Below are 23,419 nucleotides of genomic sequence, written 5' to 3' on the forward strand. Positions count from 1 at the left end.
GCACACGTCGCTGCAGCATGCCATGAAACAGACTACCTGTACGACATTGTGTATACATACCATTATAATGCAGTGAAATTTCACATGGATGGACCTACCATTGATAAAAGTGGATTTCAACTTGGATAACCACCAGAACCAGTGCAAGACACCAGAACCGTTGTCAGCTATTATGAACTATTCTGAGCAACCTTATATTACAAAATATGGTGTACATGTAATTTCAAAGTACCACCATTAATTGTGGCAAAAACATTTATTGAGTGTGATGATGAAAGAAGAAGACGAAATAGATGAAAGGAACTGTGCATGCAAAATATAGCCAGCATGGCATAGTTCATAGGCGAGCTTGAGGCGCCATACCCTCAGGATTCTGGGCAAATTGTCAAGTGATTTGTCCATGGGAAGGAAATGTCCCAAAAATGCTTAAGTTGCCACATACTATACACAAGCTGTATAGAATTGACTGAACATTTGAAAAGCTGAATGTTGCTCAAGCTGTGATATGGGATTTGAATTGAATGCTACCAAGTGGGGCTAAATTCTACCTGAGGAGCTGTAAAATCTGTTAAAATGGATGAATTGAGTACAGATGGACACATAAGGACAGCATGATTAAATCTGCAGAGTGACAGAGAACATTTTATTGCTGTAAATGACGAGACTGTTTAGCAGCTTCTATTATGGTTTCATGTGGAACTGGCCTGCGCAACATGTGGTACACAGGTGTAATCTGTGTTGGAACTTGGAACCTGTGTATAATTTGTGGACAATTTACAAGCCAGGGTCATGTTTTATTATCTGGTATGGAGGAATCAAGACATTATTGGCATCCGTAACTAGTTGGGTGATTCTTGAATTTAAACTTTGCAGCTGTGCACCTGTAAATAACTGAAAATGGAACAAACATTTCTATGGCACATTAATTTGTGGAAATTTCCCCAGTGTGTGTATCCCATGTTTGTGCACAGGGAACCCTTAATACCATAGTCTGTGATAACACCATTGGAGCCATCAATGTGTAGTGTGATAGCGCTGTCTGTGGTTAAATAGAAAACCACCCGACTCAACTTGGTCATCTAGCTGTACCATTTAAATATCTTCAGGCATGTCAGAAGTTAGGAGCTGATTCTACCATTGCCGTTGTGTTTCTTCACTCTTCAGGCATGTCAGATGATAGGAGCTGATCTACCATTGCCAAAGCCAAGGGAGTAAACCGTGCTCTTGGGACCATCTCCTTGAATGATTTGGACTGTTTCAGAAAGACAATACATAAATAATTTGATTCACATGCTTGTTTTGTTGCAAATGCCAAAATCTAGTTTATTCCAATTTTTTGGATTAGGGATATTTGGAGTTAAATTGCCAAAAGTTAGTTGTAACAAAATTAAGCAGGCATGTGTTTGATACATTGAGCAAATTCCAAGTTAACTAGTAACTTATCTTCTTGTGTTGAAAAGTAACAACACACTTGCATGACAATTAGGTTAGGTTGTAAATTTGCACAATTCAAAATGTTCTTTCTTTCCAAGTCAGTAGACTGCTGGTTTTGTGCCTTTTACTTCACTAAAAGAAAGAAATTGTGCTTAGCATATCATGTCATGCAGAGTTATTGTACAGTGTTCTGTACTATGGAACCTTTAATCACATCTAGGACTTGACATCATTAGAAGAAGAACTATGAGCCATAACATGTTATGTGATAGTTTTGCTAAAGTTGAATATATTCATGAAAGCTTTCCCTTATTGCATGTACCAGTTCATTTTGGCTTGTTGGAAAAATGGGATTCCAAATTTGCCAGATTTTTCTGGTCTTCGTTTTGGTCCAAATGTTTTTTGTTCAAATTGGTCCTTGCTGTAGGTACATGTTACTTGGGTGTGCATTCATGTATATATACACATTCTGTTTTATTGTTATTTATGATGAGCTAAAGAAAGTTTATTTTTGAACGCTTTTAAGCGTTAAATTGTATTCAAGTCCTTGCAAAAGAGCTGTGACCATAAAGTAAGGGTCAATTTTGATATAAATTTGCAATCCTTTGGCTTGATTGCACCCTTTTGGACAAGTACATTGTAATAACACAATTTTAGTCAATCATCTTGTGTTTCAAATTCAGATTTATTTGACATACTCATTCAGGCTGTTACATGGCAAGTCTGTGAACTTAAGTTTTGATAAGTGATCCCAGGTATGTTTGGAGATGTGTCAAGGAAAGTTGGCACCCAATTGCTTGCAATTTTATTAGGAATTGCCATGTTCACACTAATGGCAATTAAGGGCCGGGATGTTGGTGCCAATTTCTGGTTGTGCGCCCCTAATTTAGGCTCATTTGCATATTTGATAGATCGATACAAGTTCGATTGATTGGCCACTCGTGAATTGAAGCAACCTGTGTTTACCTGGATCTCTTACTAAGTTTTAACCTACAAATAGCTACAAATTGCCTACAAATAGCTACAAATACTGAATCCTGAGACTTTGTGTTGCTGTTTCTACATTAAATGAAAGATGAAAGATACATGCATCGTCCAGTTGAGTAATTTGGCAGTACGAGAAGGAGTTAAAACGAGAGGTGAATTTTAGTTTACCGGTAATTACATAGGCTTGCCCGGTAGAGAAATAATGCTTCAAAAAGGCTCTACACTGGGCGATAATTCGAAAACACTTCAGCGTCTTCTTTTTTGTAGATTGGTATTACCTTTGCTACTTTTAATTTTTGAGGGACAATACCTGTTGTGATAGAAAGATTGAAAATTGAGGCAAGTGGCTTTACAATTTCGTTTGCTACCCTTTTGATAATGAAGTTTCCAATATTATCGCAACCAGCACTTTTGTTCTGATTGAATTTATCTATGATTTTAATAATTTCTGGTTCTATAATAGGTTTCATATACATGCTACTAGATACGGGATTATCTAGATAATCAAAATAGTCTTTTCCAGATTTATGAATATTTGCTGCAAGTTTCGGACCTATGTTCACAAAATATTTATTAAAATGATCACATATTTCTTGGGGATCTAAAATAGTAGCAGTATTGTCATTATTGTCCGTCTTAAATTTATTTTTAGTTTGCTGATTTTTACCACGTCCAATAATACTATTAATTGTTTTCCACGTCTGTTTCATATTATTTTTTGCCCGTTCAAATTTGGTAAAAAATAGTTTCTTTTCGATTTGCGTATCAAACCATGCAGTTTATTCCTATAGGTTTTAAATTTTTGGAGGCATTCCGTATTTGGATTCTGCAAATACTGTTTATATAAAGAATTTTTCATATTTATACAACGTAAAAGCCCTTTAGTTATCCACGGTGATCTTGGGTCTTTTTTTCTTTTACTTGAACATTTCTTCAATGGTACACATTCATCATATACATTGTTAAATATTTCAATAAACTTGTTATAATCATCATCTGCATTAACATTATCAAGAAATTCTTGCCATTTAACATTAGCCAATTTGTTCTTTAACTTATTAATATTGTAGTTATTGTGTACTCTTTTGTATGTTGCCTTTTTACACGGAATATCTGATACATCTAGATTTGTAGATAAGATAGTAGGGAAATGGTCACTTATATCAGTAACTAAAATAGCAGATTGTACAATATTTTCATTATTCGTTAATATGTTATCGATTAATGTAGCAGATGTTTCTGTTATTCTGGTCGGTTTGTAAATAGTTGGCATTAAGACCATCAGCCATTGAGCGGTAGAAACGTGTTGATACGTCGCCTGTCACTCTTTAGCATTTGTAGTGCCTTGCCAGTGGTTCGAAACCTGGTGGGAACTTTTTTTTTCTTCTTTTTACTTATGCGATGTGCCGTTCTTCAAACACGCACCTGAATGAAATTGATGGCCAAGGACCCTTTAAACAGGAAGAGAGAGTATTAAACATCATGTGCTTTAATTGTCCCTCATATATTTTGATGTATAACAAAAAAAGAACGACACCATTTTTCTCATTTTAAGGCCTATGCAATAGTTTGATCCAATTCTTTAATATACAGTTTATAACTCGCTGTCAAAGACCAATCACGCCCTTTCGTTTTGTAATTCCATTCCTGGGAAGCCACCAATGCATTTACATAAGAGCTTGCCTCATAAAGATGTCAACAATTATGTCACTACCATTCAGGTAACTGCAACAGCTCATCTCTTAGTTCGCTACTTGCTCAATCATCAACGAGCAAGCAAACTGAGCAGCACTCCTTCCAATGTCCCCGACTTTTAGAGATCAACTTTCAAAGTATCTTTTCCAAGCGTGCTGAATATTGGAGCTTCATTGACGCATCAGATCCTGACGTGATATCCCGAACAAGCAGTTAACGCCCATATTTGCAGTAGACGATGGTTCTCCTCTCCTCTACCACCGGACATGGTTATAGTCAATTTTTTACTATATGGACAGTATCTCTGTATGCCAGAATGGTTCATCAAGCTCCTTTGCAATCTCAAGCCCTTCACTGCTTTTGGTCCCGATGGTATACTAACTAAGCTCCTAAAGAAAACTGCAGAAGAAATCTTCTCGACCTTAACTTTCCTCTTCCTGGCCTCAAGGCGGAGTTCCTGCTCAGTGGAAGAAGGAACATAATTCCCGCTGTTTAAAAAGGGAAGCCGGCCGATACTGTCAATAATATAGACCAATAATGTATAGTTCCATTTATTTTACAATTTTTAAACATTTTTGACAATTTTCCGCCCTTTTTCTTTGCCCCACCTTTTACCCCTGGGGGCTTGGGCCCAAAAAGACCCCTACATACGCGCATGCACAACTGATTATCATGAATGCGAAAGACTTAGCTAAAGGCCTTGACAGCAAGTCGCAAATTGATGTCATCCTCTTCGATTGCGAGAAATCTTTTGACAAGGTCTCAAAACATCGTCATTTGAAAGCTGAGCTGTATTGCTGACTCTCTTCATGACAGGTCACAAGTTGTCTTCGATGATGGCCAGAAATGTTCCGAATCCAAAGTATTATCTGGGGCTCCACGGGGTAATGTCTTGGGCACGTTACTTTTCTTGATCTACATTAATGGTCTTCTTGTCAGCGTTAGAACATCTATACTACCAGATTGTTTGCTGACGATAGCATCGTTTATATTAAAGAGCAAGCCCCACCAGAGCAGTTCTTCTGGGGAGAACCAAACATGTCTGGTAAGGTTATCTCTGAATTTGACAGGTGCTAATCGATGCAATAACATTAAAACATCAATTACCACCTGTCAAATTCAGAGATAACCTTGTCACTGATTAATTTGATAACCAGGCAGGTTTGGTTCATCCCAAAAGAACTGCTCTGATGGTTCTTCCTCTTTAAAGCGTATATGTAGAAGTTGAAGTTGAAGACGCAGCCACCTTCCAGAAGGATCTTGACGCCCTTCAAGGATAATAAGACAAGTGGCTGATGAGATTTAAAGATGCGAAGTGACAGGTCCTTCGACTCACCAACAAGGCCCAACCCATTTCTAATTCATATAGTATCCATGATCAGGTCGTTGGTTCCGCCAATTACCTTTCTCGGCTAAATTTCAACTCTCACGTCGACTCCATCACTAGAAAAGTCTATTCCACTGGGGCCTTCCTCTCACGCAATTTCAATCACTACATACAGTCAAAACATGAAGGACGCAGCATACATTACATTCATTCAACAAACAGTTGAATACGCTTCATCACTATGGAATACACACACCCAGCGGAACACTACGAAAGTTGAGCAGATCCAACGAGCTTCAGTCAGCTTTGGCACTGGAGATTACCAAAGGACAAGCAGTATCTCCGCCATGTTGCGGAACCTTAAATGGTAATCTCTTCAGAAGTCTCCATAGCCGCCTGATAATGATATACAAGATCCGTTACACCTTAGTTGATATCACATGGGATCATTATTTGACTTATCAATCATCATCCACCAGAGGCCACAGCCCCCGCCTCTCCTTGCCTGACTCCAGCTCTTCCGTGTATATCAGCACCTTCTTCCCACGTACCATCTGTGACTAGAACATGAATCTTCCTGCAGAAGTTCCAGTTGAGTACCCATTCCAGGAATCATTCACGTCAGTGGTGAGGGGTCTTCCACTGAAGTATCTCTATCAATCATGATTGAGAAGCTGAAGCAGGACAAAGGATTAAACTTGCCTGACTCCAGCTCTTGAGTTCTGTGTATATCAGCTCCTTCTTCCGATCCCACGTACTATCTGTAACTAGAACATGAATCTTCATGCAGTGTGTATTCCATTTTGAAGCAGTCAAGTTAGCTCAATCGTTAAGGCGTTCGACTATGTTGCGAGAGGTTGTGGGTTTGAACCCTGGTGGTGCCTAGTATGCTCTCGTGGAAAAATTGAGTTAGCTTGAAATTCCCCTGGACAAGGAACTTACTGCTAATTGTCTCGTTGTAACCCGTACGAAAATCGGGGAGCTGATCCTGGGTGCGATGGTTATTTGTGGAATGTCTAGGGTGTGCGCTCTTGTAGCAGCAAAAGTCCCCGATTTGTTGTTAAGGGTTTACCGTCGTAACTAAACCATTCGATCAAATTTTTTTAAATTGACATATTTTGTACATTAATATGTGTAGATAATAAATCAGTAAAAAAACAGGGGGTGCCGGACCTCACTTTTGAGCTACAGCCGTTTTAAAAGAGGTGTACATTTCCAAAAGTCTCTGTACACTTCAATGGCAAAATCAGCAATTTTCTCAAAATAGACAACCTTTTGCGTTGTAGAAAAAAATTGTATCGATAAAATTTTTTTAATTTTATATATGTTATGAAAAATAAAAAGCTCTGTAAATCGCGCAAAAAAAAATTGGGGGTACCGGACCTTGTTTTCGCGTAAATTTGCTAAAATAGGTCAAAATGCATTTTTTCTGCGACACCATGCGTAGTTAATTGCGTACATGGATATTTTGGTGCGTACCAACGCGCTGGTATACATGCGCGATCTGATGCCAGATAAGCGTTCGTTTACGCATATGGCCACAAAAAAGGAATTGTCTGTTTACGCAGGAAAGTTTTCACTGTAAAAAAAAAGTTACCTATAAGAAGTTACCATAATAGGAACAATTATTTTAATGATGTCGATTATTACGACTTCATGCCTTAATATTCTTACTAATTTGGTGTATTTTGGTCATAAACGGGTGTAAGAAAGACTCCCATTCTGCAATCTGCAAAGATATTGGATCAAAGAGTTATCAAGTTACACAAAGTGAGGAATTTTCAGCTTTCACCATGTTCACCTGACTCGATCGACCAAAAAGAGGATTTATTAAACATGGTAAAGCGAAGCGTTTGACACCATGGGCGGAAGTGTTTGACTATAATAGGCCTACAATTATTATAGGCATAGGCCTATTTAGCATGCTTATAATAGTGCCGTTTACTGAGTGAAAAAAAATTTTTGGTCACAAAAACTATATAATACGGAGTTATCTCGAGGTGGATTCATATCACATAGCAGTTCAATTAAAGCAAAGTTAAACACTGGGTTGCCTATAGCTGTAGAAAAACGTTTGGCCTATTAGGCTATGATATTATTTTTGTAAATGTATGACACATTTTTTTAAATTGAATAGTCGGGTGTTGTCTATATCGCATGCATTATAAATTCAGTGCACGTAGTAGGCCTAGGTCTTTACCCAATAACACAAAGTGCTTCAAACATTTAAATGTTGGATTATAAACTTGCCGTGTGGTGCGTTTCATTATGAAACGTTCTACAAACGTATAACCTTTAATAATAGGCCTATATATACCGGTAGTGGTTAGGCCCTACCCAACATTTAGGCCAAAATATTATTAAAACGAATTAACCAATTTATCCAACACTTGTTTAGGCCTAATGTTAAAAAAACCCACTTGATTCTGTGTTTGTTGGGTAGGCCTATAACTTCATACCATCTATTGGACCCTACTGTCGTAAGCCTACTTGGGGGGGGTCCAGGTCCGTTATCAGTGGAAGCACGCTGGCAAAATTTGGTTTTATAGGCCTACATGTTATATTTAACATGTTTAAGCGGCCATTTTTCTTGCGCTCAGCAAACATTGTTTTCTTTATTTTGTGGCCTTGGTTATCGCCGGTGCGCAAAAATAGCATTGACACGCACAACACGCATCGTTCTCTGCGATGTCTGCGACGCGATGCCCAGCACGACGCGGAGTACGCACGCGTTGAAAAGAGGCGCAATAGTCGAGTCGAATCGGGTGACGACGGAAAACCCTTTGGTTTATGGAATGATGTGGGGCCGTAGTGGTCAGCGACAACCTGTAAAGTGTGCTGAGGCTTGTGGATCAACGTCTAGGCGTTGTGCCTGTGCATAGCGCACTATAAATCACTGCGCTTTTTTTTTTAACGAGGCTGACTTATCAAACACTTAAACGACCCAATGTTGTGATATTAATCAGTATAATTATACGGCTCAAATGCCGATTTTAATATCATTTTCTAGATTTTTAAACAACCGTGATTTTTATTCCTGATACGTAAACATGGTAAACATAATGTTTACAATAATCAACAACGGCTTTTAGACATATTAGATACGCAATACCGTATCTTATTTAACATTAAGAGGTTGGCAGGTTTTTAATTATGTTTTGTTTTAAAATTACAGTAGCACTAATGTGACAGATATCTCGTAAGTTAAGATTCAAGGCATTTAACCATCCAGGTTAGACTGAACGGAGGGATCCCTTTAATATTTTCTTTTCCTCCTTTACTCCTAGCAAAATATAAAGAATAAGGTATGTAAATACCAAAAGGTTCCTTTTCTGTGGGACTTATCTCCATACAGTTAGACCAGGTTGTCCAATTTGTTTTGTACACATTCGGACCTATTATGTCCGGCTCGAAGTACAGGTGGTTGATTTTGTTGGTTTGAAATAAAGAAATAAATCAAAATATCGTTCGGGCCCATCTTGGTTTTAAAGTTAACCATAAACTTAATTTTTATAGCTTAAGGGTGATGTTCGTCTAAAACACGTTTGACATGTCTGTGACGCTGACATATGTGTAAATCTAAGTCTTTTGGTGATAGATTACGTTTTCAAGTAGATAGAATCAAGTGACATGGGAGAGTATGTCGAGACTGCACCGAATAAGTGATATATTTTCTGACGTCTTATACTCATTATAATTATTGGAAGGAGATGATATACGCGATTTGAATGTTAAACTTAACTGTGTATAAGAAATAGTTTGGATAGTATCAAAATAAAGATAAAGTACAGTAATTTTACATGAGAGCGTATTTACTTTCAATCTGTCACTTTAGTATCTTATTTTTCTTTTCTGTTTCTTCTTCTGCTCCTCCTCCTCCCAGATTCTCCTCCTCCTCCCCCTTCTTCTCCTACTGCTTCTTTGCTGTCGTCGTCTTCGTTGTCTTCTTCTCCTTAGGTTACAGACCTCCTCAAAGGGCAGGTCTATTTAATTGCAAAAACAAGTTTATCTCTATTCGAAGAGAATAATTACTACATTACAAGTTGACACTCGTTGCAATTTTTTATGCGTATTTCTCCTGAAAAAAGAGAAATTGTGTGGGTAAAGTTCGGGCTCGTACGTGTTCTTCCCCGTTTGAAGCGAAATTAATTTTTCTGATGACGTAAGTAAATGAAGCGGACACTATATCATGCTCTCATTTACAATCACAATCACTTTGATAAGTTTGACATTAGCAACAATGAGTTGTACTATTATTTACCATAACAATGCTGCATAACAATATACAGACTATTGTTCTCATTTCGGAAACAAAGCCTCACACAGTATAATTGATACTATGCATTTGCTTTGTAATATTTCATCCGACTGAAACTATAATAACTATAGCAATTGCAATATCGCACAGGAAAATCAGATACATGAGTTTGTGGACTTAACACGGTTTATATGCTAGTCTCAGATTGATCACGATGAAATTCTAAGCTCAAAATTTTATTTTTTTATTTTTAGCTCAAATATTTCTCATGATATTGATATACATATGAATTGTAATATCACAATTTACTAATATATAAAAAAGAAGCGACTGATTTTATCCATATGTTTAAAAACCATTAAATTTGTAATACTTAATTCAGAGTTTTTTCTGTGAACAACAACAGTATACGTTCTGTGCATTGAGAATGTTTATAGTCCCTTCTGGCAAAGCAGGCACAGTCATTTCATGACGTTAACTTTTTTCTAGGTCAAATCTGTCTCGTTCGAAGGAACTCATCGCTTAAGTTGGTTTTTGCAGAATATCAATAACGTCTTATTTTCTCAACAAAAAAAGAGTCATTTTCATTGTCCTCATAATATTAGCTTGCCAATGATATGATGTTGTCCGAGCAATATATATGATTTTCAAAGAAATTATTCTTATCCCAGCATACAAAAACGTTTTCGACATTATTCGCAGAAGGTTAGAAAATGTTGCCGGATAATGTTGGGTTATATAAAGGGTATAAAACGTTTTAAAAGCATATTCAAAAACATTTGTTGATGACATAATATTATTTAAGCGTTATTACACAAATTTAGCAAAAAATGTTTGTAAAAAACATTTTACATTTAACATTTTGACAACATTTTCAAAATGTTGTTGTTGTGTGTTTTTCATGCACCAGCAGATCGAATACAAAGCAGAACGTACAACCAAAATACGGTTTATAGACATGGCATTTCTGACAAATTGACAAAGTCTTGTCGGAATACCTGTCCTTGTTATGTTGCTACGTTTCTTGGAAACAGAAACTTCGATTTTATATAATTTCAAATTTCGATAATGTTAGCGTGTGAAATCCATAACATGGCTTATATTACTTGAATGGTGACACACTTTACTATAGAATTGGGTACTCTTTCTAAATTCTAGTCAAAATATTTTATTACGTGTACATGCACAGGAACCCATTAACAATATTAAACCATGGGAGATTTTCAATCACTTTTGAGTTCTCGAAGGAAATTAGTTTCTGCTTTTCCAGAGCAGCCTTTTGTGCCTCTTTTTAATTCCCATTTCCCACTGTTTTCCTGTTCGTGGAAATTCGTACAAGTGTGTTTTATATTACTTAGATAACATTATTTAGAATATTTTGTAGCCAAAATTTCAGTTGATTCCGATTTTACGTTTGCAATTTATGCATATGTAGGCTTACATGTACTAGTATTACTTAGGCTGCATATGCCAATGTGTTGTAATTTCATAATCGTTCCATTAACAGAACATAAAAATAATACAAAAATTATGATATTTTTATCAAGCGAATGAATCAACATTCAACACAAGTTTTTGTACACAAACATGTGAAACCAGAAGTTTCAGATGGTATAAAAATCACAAAGGTGGGGGAATGAGGCTGTGGATCACGAAATACCCCTTTAAACAGTTAAAGCGTTTTACACCTTGTAGGCATACATAACCTGATTTATAAACGTTTTCTGACAACCTTTTTAAAACTGTTTGCGAATGTTTTCGAAATGTGTTTGCTGGGTAGTTGGCGTGTATTGAGAAGCAGAATTTGTTCCACGAAGTTGAAGCAAAATATGCACTTTCCCAAAATACGTTCCAATGTACGTAAATTGAGTTCGAATCTCTTTTATTGTTGAATTTTGAATGACCAAAGGAACTGCAAAATAGGCCTACACAAAATAAAAATACTTACTAGTATTTTCTGACATTTACATCTGAAAGATTGATTTCAAATCTTTCCTCGTTACTTGTACTGACCTTAGGCTAAAAATATTGTATAGGGCCACGTGTTTTGAACTCGCCACCCTTAGCGTTACATCACAAATATTATGAATTTTTACACCAATCAAGTTTCAAATTAGAATATCTCCACAACTATCAACCCTAAACTAGCAAAAGTATACATTTTGGAAAGCTGAAGGCAAAAGCAATTTAAATATACACATTTCAACTCACTGTACAGGGTGACCTTGAAGTTATACAGGGTGGAATAAAAAAATCCAAATAAAAAATGGGTCATTTAATGCATTGCTTATTACTAACTTGCAGTTATAAACTGAAAGTAAACAACATTGATTTGGTCAGAGGTTAGGGGGAGCCTACTGACTCTGGAAGAAAAAAAATCACAGCTGTTTGGTAATCTCGGAATACAGGGTGTCCCAAAATATGTTCATATTTTTTTACAATTCAACATATTTTGAACTGAAACATTTTACACCTAACCCATACAAAAAAAGTAAGTCCATATTTAGATTCCTCATCAACTTTCCTCTCAGAAAATGTAAACTTTGACTATGATAGGATAAGTAATTAAAAATTTACAGCAACTTTTAGATTTTGAAGACATCCGCATTGCTTACTACAGTGTTTAATATGAAAACGGGTAGTTTTGTACATAAAAGTTTGCATTTTATAGACTAAACCAATCATAAAGAGTTAAAATGATTAAAAACAATTAGCAGAATTAATAATCTTTCAAAAGAGCTCTTAACCATGTCTGTAGCCCATATGGATGCAAAGATATGATCAGTTGATTCAACGCACACACACAAAATCTTTATTTCCCATAGACTTTGCACATACCGCCACCGCCTCATCCGCCACCGCCTCATCCACCACCTCGGTCATTCTGAACTCAAACAACTCTAACTCCACTATCTTAGCTGATAAACAATTCTCCTTTGGAGGTCTGTTAGGGCACTTATATAGCTACAAAATGACACCAAACACACTTCAATACCTTTTGTTTAAGCAGAGATATAACAATTTGAATGAGTCTCGATTTGGAAAAGCGTAACAACACCACCATTTTTGGGTGGCGAGTTCAAAACGCGTGGCCATAGGCCATATTTGGGCCTCAATTGGTTTTTAAAAAAAGGTCGGTCGGTCGAATACACAAATACGCCATTTTCACTATAAAAATGGGAAAAAATTAGTTCAAGGGGAAAAAACAGTTGATTTTCAAATGTTTTGGGTCAGTCGAATGAGGCCAAACATACATTTTTTTGCCTTATCATAACATGTGCAACGCAGTCACACACTGCATTACACAAAATTATCGCACGAAATTAAGTTGCATGCGTAGGGTAGCCTGCATATCAATTACGAGTAAAGTGGGGGTAAAGTGAAAGATGTTAATATATTAGCCTGTTACTAATAAGGTAATTTTTCCGCACACTGGATCCCCAACCCCGTCTCCAACATGTACAAACTCCTCAAATGCAACTACGACAAATCCACCCTGGTCTACTTTGCATTGTTATCGTAGATCACTTTAATATCCTTGATTTTAATTTTTAATAATAATTGCAGGTTTTGATATTTATTTATTTATTTATTTATTTATTTGAACATACGCTTTTGAATCAGCGGCACACGCCTAAATTGGCGGTGCGTTCATATAAAACACAAAAAATACATTTCAAACAACAACAACAATAACTCATAGTAATCAATATAAATATTTTGCATTTATCTTTCGGTCAATTTTGACTTCCATTTGAATTTCACTCTGCTGTATGACCTCTTTTATTTTTACTATCGTTCCCTTCATAACCACTCAATTTTGGACAATATTTTTTAACAAAGACTACTCTTAAAATAAAATGTAAATTACTGTACTTTAGTAACGCTAAACGGACCATGCGGCTTTCATTTGGCGCGGTTCATACACACCTGGGGTGTGTTTGTGCGTGTACGCGTAGTCGCGTACAATGCGTAACATTGCGTGCCAGAGCGTTAACGCTTACGCTAACGCATACGCATGACAAAATTAACAGCTCGAAAGATTCTGCACAGTCATTTTTTACTTCAAAAAATAATTCTCAAATTAAAAGATATCGTGGAAGTAGATTTTTATTTGAACTGTAATGACGAGACCAATGACGAAGTATTCGATATCAGTATAAAAGGCAGTAACACCCCAGTTGAAATCCGAATACTTGGAGCTGAACGCAAAGAAGCCTCGTGGCTGGCTAATTTAAATACAATTGTTGCATTTGGTAATAATTCATACCGTACTCTGGACTCTGCAAGCGATAATGACGACTACGAAAAAACATGTTGGCATCTTTGGAACTTGGGACGTTTCTTTTTGGGCCAAACCTGGTGATATTTTGCAAGCCAAGTTAGAAAAGAATCCACTTCATCCATTTACAGAAACAGAGCTACATAGGTAAGCTCCCGCCTATTTGCAATATTATTTAAGCTAAACCTTTGTATCAGAGCCTCAGAGGATAAAAACATCTCTAAAACTTTACACAAACGCTTGCTGGACTGTATGGAGTTTCAATTATTATAATTAGACCAGACTACAACACCATCATTATGCAAGTCCACCTGCAAAATGCAATAAAAGGTCGTACAACTATTTAGATTCTGGACATTTCACGAGGATGTCATATTGATAGTAGAATGCAGATTGCAGGCTTCTCAAATAAATAATGATAAACCTTTTTATGTCACTCAGTTATGTGAAATTTGTTTGTGTTTCATTGCTTAGCCTATATTTGTTGTTATTGTAGCTGCTGCTGCTGTTGTTGTTGCGTTGACGTTGCTGCTGCTGCTGCTGTTGTGTTGTTGTTTTTGTTCATGTGTTACTGCTATTGTTGTTGTGTTGTTGTTGCTGCTGCATGCTGTTGTTGTCGTGTTATTGTTGTTGATGCTGCTGCTGCTGCATGCTGTTGTTGTCGTGTTGTTGTTGTTGTTGTTGTTGTTGTTGTTGTTGTTGTTGCATGCTGTTGTTACCGTGTTGTTGCTGCGGTTACTGTTGTTGTTGTTGCTGCTGTTGTTGTTGTTTCGCACCTCTAATAATCCTTTTGTTTGGGCTTAGACCTACTGGTTGATTTTTGCATCTTTTTTGTTTCTAGGTATGAAGTTACCATTCGGTCACCATGGTTATGGATCAACATTCTCCTCACGGTCATAGTCCTTCTAGGTTGCATCATATACTACTCCATCAATGAACCCGATCAAATGTTAGCATTTGGAATCATCGCACTCGTCGTCACATTATATTCAGTTTATGTTTATTATGACATTCGAAAAATTGTGATCGATATGAGCAAACATGAGTATTCTTTCTACAAAGCGGATCATCTTGTCTACAGAGGACATGTGCATAATGTGTATATTCGACTTGTGGGACAAAAAAGCGGAACAGGTTAGTGGAGAGGGTAAAATTGTAGGTCACGAATGGTCTTTTTCCGAAGTTTCATTAGGCCTACTCCAAAGGTTCGTTATTCCGAAGGGTAAATATTCTGAAGACTTATTATTCAAAAGGGTAAGTTACAGTAAGGCACGTTTTTTTGAAGGATCATTACTCTGGATTTGCGGTAAGGACCGTTTATTCCGAAGGACCGTTATTCCGAAATTCAAAGTAATTTTGACTGTCGGAGTAGCGAGCCTTCGAAGTATTGAACCTCCATAATATAATCCTTCAGTATAATGAGCCTTATTCTAAATTCGGAGTATAATGCCCTTCGGAATATCGAGCCCTTCGTATTAAATAGCGGTCCTTCGGAATAACGGCGCAATCCCGTTGCGGGTAATAAACAAAATTTAGTGTTGAAAAAAGTGCTGAACTGGCCATGTACACGGCTCTTTCAGCTCTGTTTCAACAGTGGAAACATTTCAGCCCAATGGAGATTTGCTGATGTGATCCCATGTTTCGAGAAAGGCGACAAAACACTCTCCGAGCAACTAACGGACCATGTCTCCTTCATGTACTCTCCAATTTCAGCATGGTCAACAAGATATGACATAGTGGAAACATCTCAACGATCAGAAACTGATCTCCAAGCAACAGTTTGGTTTTAGAGCTGTCCAATCAACATCGGATGCCATTTATGTATCCTAGCGTCTAACCAACACCATCAATAACAGGGAAGAAGCTCTTGTTGTCTGCCTGGACATTAGCAAAGCATTTGATCGAGTTTGGCACCCTAGACGAAGAGATCGAAACTTTCCGCTCTTAGCTTCTCTGGAAAGCTGTTAGCATGGTTATAGCTGACTACCTCTCGAACCGCCCCATAGAAGGTTACACTAAATTGCAACTCGTCCAGTCTGAGGTGGATCAATGCTGGTGTCCCCCAAGGATCCATCCTTGGTCCCCTCCTGTTTATAATATTCATTGATAACATCTCTCAGAGGGTGACAAATATTTCCATCTTGTATGTTGACGATGTAACCCTGATGACCTTTATCGAGTCCAGAGAGGAATGAGGATAGAAAAGCTGCTGCTGCATCTTCCCCGGGGGTCACTCCCATTGTGGCCTGTATACCATCCGCGATAATCAACTTGGCTAAAACAATACCCTAAACAGTTTCACACCCTAAACAGGGATTTTATTCCTTGCATCAAATTTCATACCCTCATTTCCGCGTATTAGCAATTGCAATTTTGCTACCTTTTTTCCAATATTTCATGTTTTTGACACCCTAAACGCGTTACCCGCGTATCGTGTTTACCCACGAAAAACTACCCTTTTACGCGTTTTCATTATCGCGGATGGTGTACAGGCCACAATGGGGTGACCCCCCCCCCCTCCGGGTGCATCTCTTAACCTAGACCTAATAGAGATCGAAACATGGGCCTCTATCGGATCAGCTAGATGCCAATCCATCAGTTTCCAATAAAAAGTACTTCTTCGCAGTATGTGGACTGTGGAGCCAAGGTGGTACAGCCCGGGGGGGGGGGGCAGTCATGTCCATATGACCTGGCCACTCCCTTTTGAAGGCGTTTTTTATTTATGATAGCGGTTTGCTTAGGAATTTTCAAATAATTATATGGTGCTATTACTATTTTATACAAATGTGTTTAATAATGTAGGCCTACTTTGTTATTTGACTGTGTTTTTGTTTGTTTTGAATGTTTGTTTATTAATTCGCTCGTTTAAAAAGACGTCCCTTTCTATACTTAATGCTCTGCGCGCGTGCTAAAAAAAGCTCCAACATTAAAAGGTTCAAGTTTTGTAGTATTTTCTCAAAATATCAAGAGCTATTAAGAACCACTGAACCAATACTATTATACTAGGCTTGTTTGTACTTCGAGCATTTCTCATGCTGATTCCAAATATTAAATATGGCCATGAAAAAAAAAAGTACAATTCTTAATTTTTTTATAACATAAATTAAACTTGTCATCTGCGTGGAATGAGTAAATATAGGCGTACCTTTTATTTTCCTTTTCAAACACAGGCGAGGTGTATTACAAAGTGGTTTTAAACGGTTACCACTTGGAGGAACAAGCTCTGACATCATCAACAGTTAGGAAAGATAAGCTGGAAAAACTCGCAAGAAAATTAGCAACAAGACTGAATATCAACTATTTTGATTGGATGGATAAATCAACCAAACATGTGATACGTCATCGATGCCCATACGCCTCTAAACCAGGCTCACCATCTAGTAGCTGTTACGATGTGTGATCATAGTGATGTAACAGAGACGACAGAATAAAAGAGAGTGAAAGAGAGCGACAGGGACGGGACGGTATTCAAACTTGTTAACAAGTTCTTTGTATCTGATCCAAAATGTTCACTTTAATACTTGGGTACGTTTCAACAACACCTGTTGTCTTTTTCAACACTTGATCAACACTTGATAACACTTGATCAACACCTGATCAACACCTGATCACAATTGATCAACACATCAAGTGTTGATAAAGACAACAGCCTCAACAGGTGTTGTTGAAACGTAGACAAGTAAGTGAACATTCTGGATTAGATACAAAGAACTTTGTTAACCAGTTTACTATACCGATCCTGATGAATCTGTTCATTCAAACTTGTACTTAAAACAAACTTTTAATTTGATAATGATTGAATAATCGTTTAGGTCCATTATCACACAGTTATTAATGATGTTTAATATTGTATGCATAATGTAGGCTTACAGAACACTTTTGTTCAGTTTAGGTGTTTGCAGGAGGTCTAATGTAGATAATTATATATTTCATCAAAGCAAATATCAACAAAATTAATCATTGTTAATAGGCCTACATGATACATTCTCCGATGTTTCTCGGATACATTCTTAAAATGATCAACACCAAATTCCAAATTTGTGGTAGATTAGGTCCTATGCCTACCAATAACCAATTTATCAATTGTCACAAGCCTAGTCCTAACGCAGCAATGCCCACACCAGCACTATCTAATAGGCCTACAACAAGGCCTACTGAGTTATATACGGTACGGTAGCTAAATTGTCTGAGATCTTAGAAAATCCGGTCGTAGCCTACACGTAATTAAAGATAAATAAACAAAACTATGATAAAAAAAAACTCAAGCACTTTCCTACCTACAAATTTCATCTGTGTGATACTGCAGTAAGCTTAACAAATGTTTTGTAAAACCTTGGAAAATGCTAGCCACAACCTAGTGAACCTACGCCACGGGCGTATTCTTTTACTTTGTGGCTTATATTCGATGATTCATTTAGCACGTCTAGTCGAACATTGACGTTGTAAACTATTTTAACATCTTTCAGCAAACGAAAATTGTCGTTTAATTATCATCTTTATTGGCACATGCCTATTCCCCATTTCAGAAAAATACAGCACTAATTTTTTTTATTAAAAAATATCCTGTTTTGCTAAACTGAAACATAGTTAAATCCTAATCCTCATCCAGGGGTCATCGGAGGTCAAATTACTAAAAACTGTCGTATGGGCACGAAACTGTGGGTACAGTCAACATTTAGAGTCAATTTTCGGAAGGTCATCCGAGGTCACCAAGGGGTCATCTGAGGTCAAATTACTAAAAACTCTCATATGGGCAATGGGCATGAAACTTGGTGGGTACAGTCAACATTAAGAGTCAAATTTTCAGAAGGTCATTTCAGGGTCATCCGAGGTCACCCAGGGGTCATCTGAGGTCAAATTACTAAAAACTGTCGTATGGGCACAAAACTTGGTGGGTACAGTCAACATTTATAGTCAAATTTTCGGAAGGTCATTTCGGGGTCATCCGAGGTCACCAAGGGGTTATATGAGGTCAAATTACTAAAAACTGTCGTATGGGCATGAAACTTGGTGGGTAGGGCCTACATCAATCAACATTTAGAGTCAAATTTTCGGAAGGTCATTTCGGGGTCATCCGATGTCACCCAGGGGTCATCTAGGGTCAAATTACTGAAAACTGTACTATGGGCATAAAACTTGGTGAGTACAGTCAGCATTTAGAGTCAAATTTTCGGAAGGTTACTTCGGGGTCATCCGAGGTCACCCAGGGTTCACTTGAGGTCAAATTACTAAAAACTGTCGTATGGGCATGAAACTTGATGGGTACAGTCAACATTTAGAGCCAAATTTTTGGAAGGTCATTTCAACATTTAGAGCCAAATTTTTGGAAGGTCATTTTGGGGTCATCCAAGGTCACCCAGGGTCATCTGAGGTCAAATTACTAAATATTGTTGTATGGGCATGAAACTAAGTGGGTCAAGTCAATATTTAGGGTCAAATTTTTGGAAGGTCATTTCGGGGTCACCTAGGGGTCATCTGGGTACTTGGTGGGTACCATAGACATACCACCTAGACCTATGAGTGCCTGGGGTGGGTACAGTCACCATCAGCCAGGTAATAAATGTAGGGGTCAAAGATCAAAATTCAATATTGGTCCTATCCCCGGGGGTCCAATCAAGTTCAAATTGAACAGGCAAATCACCATGGGTTGTTGCAGGTTCATTTAGGTCTACTTCTACCAAAAGCAGGTGAGACTCGTGGTTCCAGAACCGCCTTGTTTGTATTCTGTGACTGACAATCTAGCCCAAAGACTTGAACAAAGACTAATTTCAAGTTATGCATTCTAATTTTTGGAAAACACATTTCCAATCTTTTTCATAACCAATTAGCAAAAATAACATTAATTATGAGTTAACTCATGTCCATGCCTATACTCAAGATTTTGAATGCTTAGACTTGTGCCAAGTCTTACAATTTTGTGGCTACAATTGTAAGAAAACATGCAAAATTGCACGTTTTCGGACCATTTTCCCTCAAATTTCAAAAATATTAAAATTTGACTTTTATTGCCAGTTAGAAGTAATTAAAGGATTAGTTTCATTTGGCAAAACAGGATAGTATTTTTTTAATCAAACAAAAATAGTAGGCCCTTATACTATCTTTTTCTGGAATGGGGAGTAGTCACTAAAAGACGATATAATAGGCCTACTAGATTTTGAGGAAGACAAAATTCTACCAAAATACACAACACAGCAAGTCTGACTCTGTCATCTTACCTTTTCTTCTCTCTTCGTGTTTTTGTTACACATCCATGCTGAATAAAGTCTCCTCCATTCTCTGGGATGTTTAGGCCCATGTCGATAAAAACGGTTTTTGCACACCTATAGAAAAGGCCGAAATATAATTTTAAAAAGATTTATTGGCCTCTTATTTGATTTTTTTTAATCATTAGTCTGTCCCAGCATAGATGGTCCTAGTTTGTATTCAAAAGTATTCACCTAGTTTTAGAATGCCCCTGCACTGCACCAAGCAATGAAACATCTGAAAAGATCAATGATCCTCGGGCAATTTTAAAAGCCCGACGAGACGAGATACAATTAATTTAGTATTTTATTCTCAACGGTCGCATTCTGTTTTACCCGGGACGGGGTTTTTTTTGTGCATATTTTTACATCAAATTTCACTTTCGCCCATAAAGTGTATAAATTATTTTAAATTATCGCCGGCAATCGTCCCGGTTGAGTGAATTTTGGAAAAGGCCAGCGGGAATACTTTACATTCTCACCCCTAAGCTCCCCTACATTGCTAGGCTATATATTGCCCGGTGCGTAAGCGATACGCCACTGATTGCCAAAATGATTCATACCGGCTTACACACCCCATCACAAGTGACCCCACGCCCCTGAAATTGTAATACTATAGTATAATATCTATGCCATCACTATCATTGTAAAATAAAGCAGTTATAATTAATGACCTACTAAAAATGCATGCTGCGTTTTGAAATATTTGACCGTACCGCCTAGCAAGGCCACTGAGTAGTGGGTCCTACATGCATGGGCCTGACCGAGCAGACGGCAGCTCCGGCCGCCGCGGCATGGGCATTTTCACAACCCCTATTTCTGCAACAGCTTACTAAATTGACGAAGATACTCACTTTATCTGACGTGCTGTCCGGTACACCGTTCGTTCACTATCTCCAACATAGGCTTACCACTTTAATTATTTGCAGTTTGCAAGATTTTTGCCAGAAATTACGAAGACACAATTCCAAGCAGCCGGTTCGTGATGACGCAGTACAATTTCTATTTTAAATATTGCGCGCTATGATCAACCGCATCACACCGTCTATGCAACGAAAACAGTTTCATATGAGAACTATAACAAATATGAGCTTATTATAATTTTCTGAAGAATTTTCTTATTGGCCTGCCGTAATGATTTTGTGTGAATGACATTAATTAGTTCGACCACTGTTTACTTTTGCATTAGGCACTTTATTATCATGCGTAGTAACACTTCAGCTTATAGGGGCCTACAATGGAATACGGCGGCGAGACAGGTGAAATGCACCTGTTACGCCAATTCGTTCGATGGCCATCAATCAGCTGATGTTGTGTAATTAAAAAGTTTTTTTTAAAGAACCCAATTGGCGTTAGGCCTACATGTAGGTCTATGTTTTAATTAACAACGTACATTTAGCGTGCAAAAAATTGGTTTATAACACTTTCCTTTCATTTTTTTCTGGGACACACACGTTTTTGCAAGGGTGTCCTAGGCCCTGTTCTGCCGATTTGGGACGCGTTGTATTTTCTTAAACGCATTCAAAATCGGTAGGCCTAAGCATCAAAAATCAAATGATTGTCAAAATTCGATGAAAGAAATGATCCAATCAGCCCGGACCAATCAGCATCATCTCACATCAGATAGGCCCTACAATTTTTCCTGCATGAAAATGATGATTTTTGGTATCTGTGGAAAGCATATTATTTTTAGAATATTTGGACTGAAAGATATCATCAAAATGAAAATATTAAGACTGAAACCGTGTGACCGTGTCCGTCACAGCATCACATGAAACGCGTCGAAATCCAGGTTAGTTAACTTTATTTTCTGTGCTGAAAGTCAGGCTATCATGGTTACACACTTTTGAAATCTTTGTTACCAACACCTTTATGATTATAACATACACTCGAGTCCCGGGGGACTCGAGTGAAAGATATTTGATTTGAATTTTATGAGTCAAGATGTGTTGAAGTTGGATAACCCATTTATTTAGTTATTTATTTATTCATTTATTTAATTTATTCATTTGGCAAACAACAATAAAATTCGAGTAACAACAAAAATGAGGTCTGCTGAGCTGCCAGGGAACACTGAAAGCACAAAGAGCACTGTCACTAAAGCGCAGTGCTCCCAACTCAGCAAAACTCCATAAACAAAACATATTTAAAAAAATAAAAAATCCAAAAAAGGCACACAACATTCTATGGGGTTTCAAATCGCACTGCCGGGTCTCATAATAAGTCACATATTAAAAAAAATTCCAGTCAAATGTGTCGTTAACAAAGTTAACTAAAGTTCTATTTTGTGGCAGGAGTAGGCCCTACCTTTTCGATTTGTTCATACCAGAAATGTATTCCCAATAAAAAAATATTGCAAACTGTATATTTGCCAATTCTATTGACGTTGAACTACTGGTACTTCCCTGAATGGTTACCTAGGTAAGGAGCCGTTATAGTTGGTTATAATTATTCTTTATTAGATTGCGATAACAGTGCCAGCAATTTCAGACCATTTTCAACAAAATTAAAGCATTTCATCTCTTTTAACCCCTGTATAGTTCTTCAAAATTAACCGTTGACCCTCTGACTCCAAAACGATAAGTTGGAGGTGGGTCAAACTATATTACAGCATCATTATGATCAGAGGAACATTTGGGTATGTATGGGTTTTAAAAATTGCGCAGTTTTGAATTTTGACCTTAAACTTTGACCTTGGAAATTTTGAATTGACCAGGGTTATAATTCTACACTTCCATAATATCATTTTGTATCACCTATAGAATAAAAATCAGCAAAGAAAACCACTTTAACTGGCAAAACCATCTAACCCGATAAAACAATCAGATTCTATTGTCAAATATAAAGTCAAATGTAAAAATTGATCTGCACTCCAAGTTTAAATTTTCATTTTGATTTTTCTCTTAGACTGATGAGACTAGAGCACGGGAAAATTCTGACCGATTTGTTGGGTTTAATCAGCACAACTATAGGTTCCAGGCAAGGTTGTAGCCACTTGAACTACCTCAAGCAAAAGAGCAGTTCCGTTATCTCATGGGAAAGCTACTTGAGATCATTTCAAGTGACTGATGTACAAAAAGCCATATGGACCACTTTCCCTTTTCTCTTAATACTTTTTCAGCGTTTCTGCGAATGTCCTAGTATTGTCCAAAAAATGTTATATGGCTATGTAACGTTATGCATCAAAATATGAG

The 23,419-nt window shown here is 37.4% G+C and overlaps 1 protein-coding gene across 1 annotated transcript; it reads left to right on the forward strand.

Annotated features, from left to right (window-relative positions):
• Positions 1–13,996: 13,996 nt before the first annotated feature.
• On the forward strand, positions 13,997–17,383 carry LOC140161284 (cation channel sperm-associated auxiliary subunit TMEM249-like). Its single transcript, XM_072184760.1, has 3 exons — positions 13,997–14,130; positions 14,825–15,117; positions 17,154–17,383. The coding sequence occupies exons 1-3, from the start codon at positions 13,997–13,999 to the stop codon at positions 17,381–17,383; spliced, it is 657 nt and encodes a 218-aa protein (XP_072040861.1).
• Positions 17,384–23,419: the final 6,036 nt, after the last annotated feature.

The sequence above is a fragment of the Amphiura filiformis genome, chromosome 1 (assembly GCF_039555335.1).
Source record: "Amphiura filiformis chromosome 1, Afil_fr2py, whole genome shotgun sequence".
NCBI classification, from domain to species: domain Eukaryota; kingdom Metazoa; phylum Echinodermata; class Ophiuroidea; order Amphilepidida; family Amphiuridae; genus Amphiura; species Amphiura filiformis.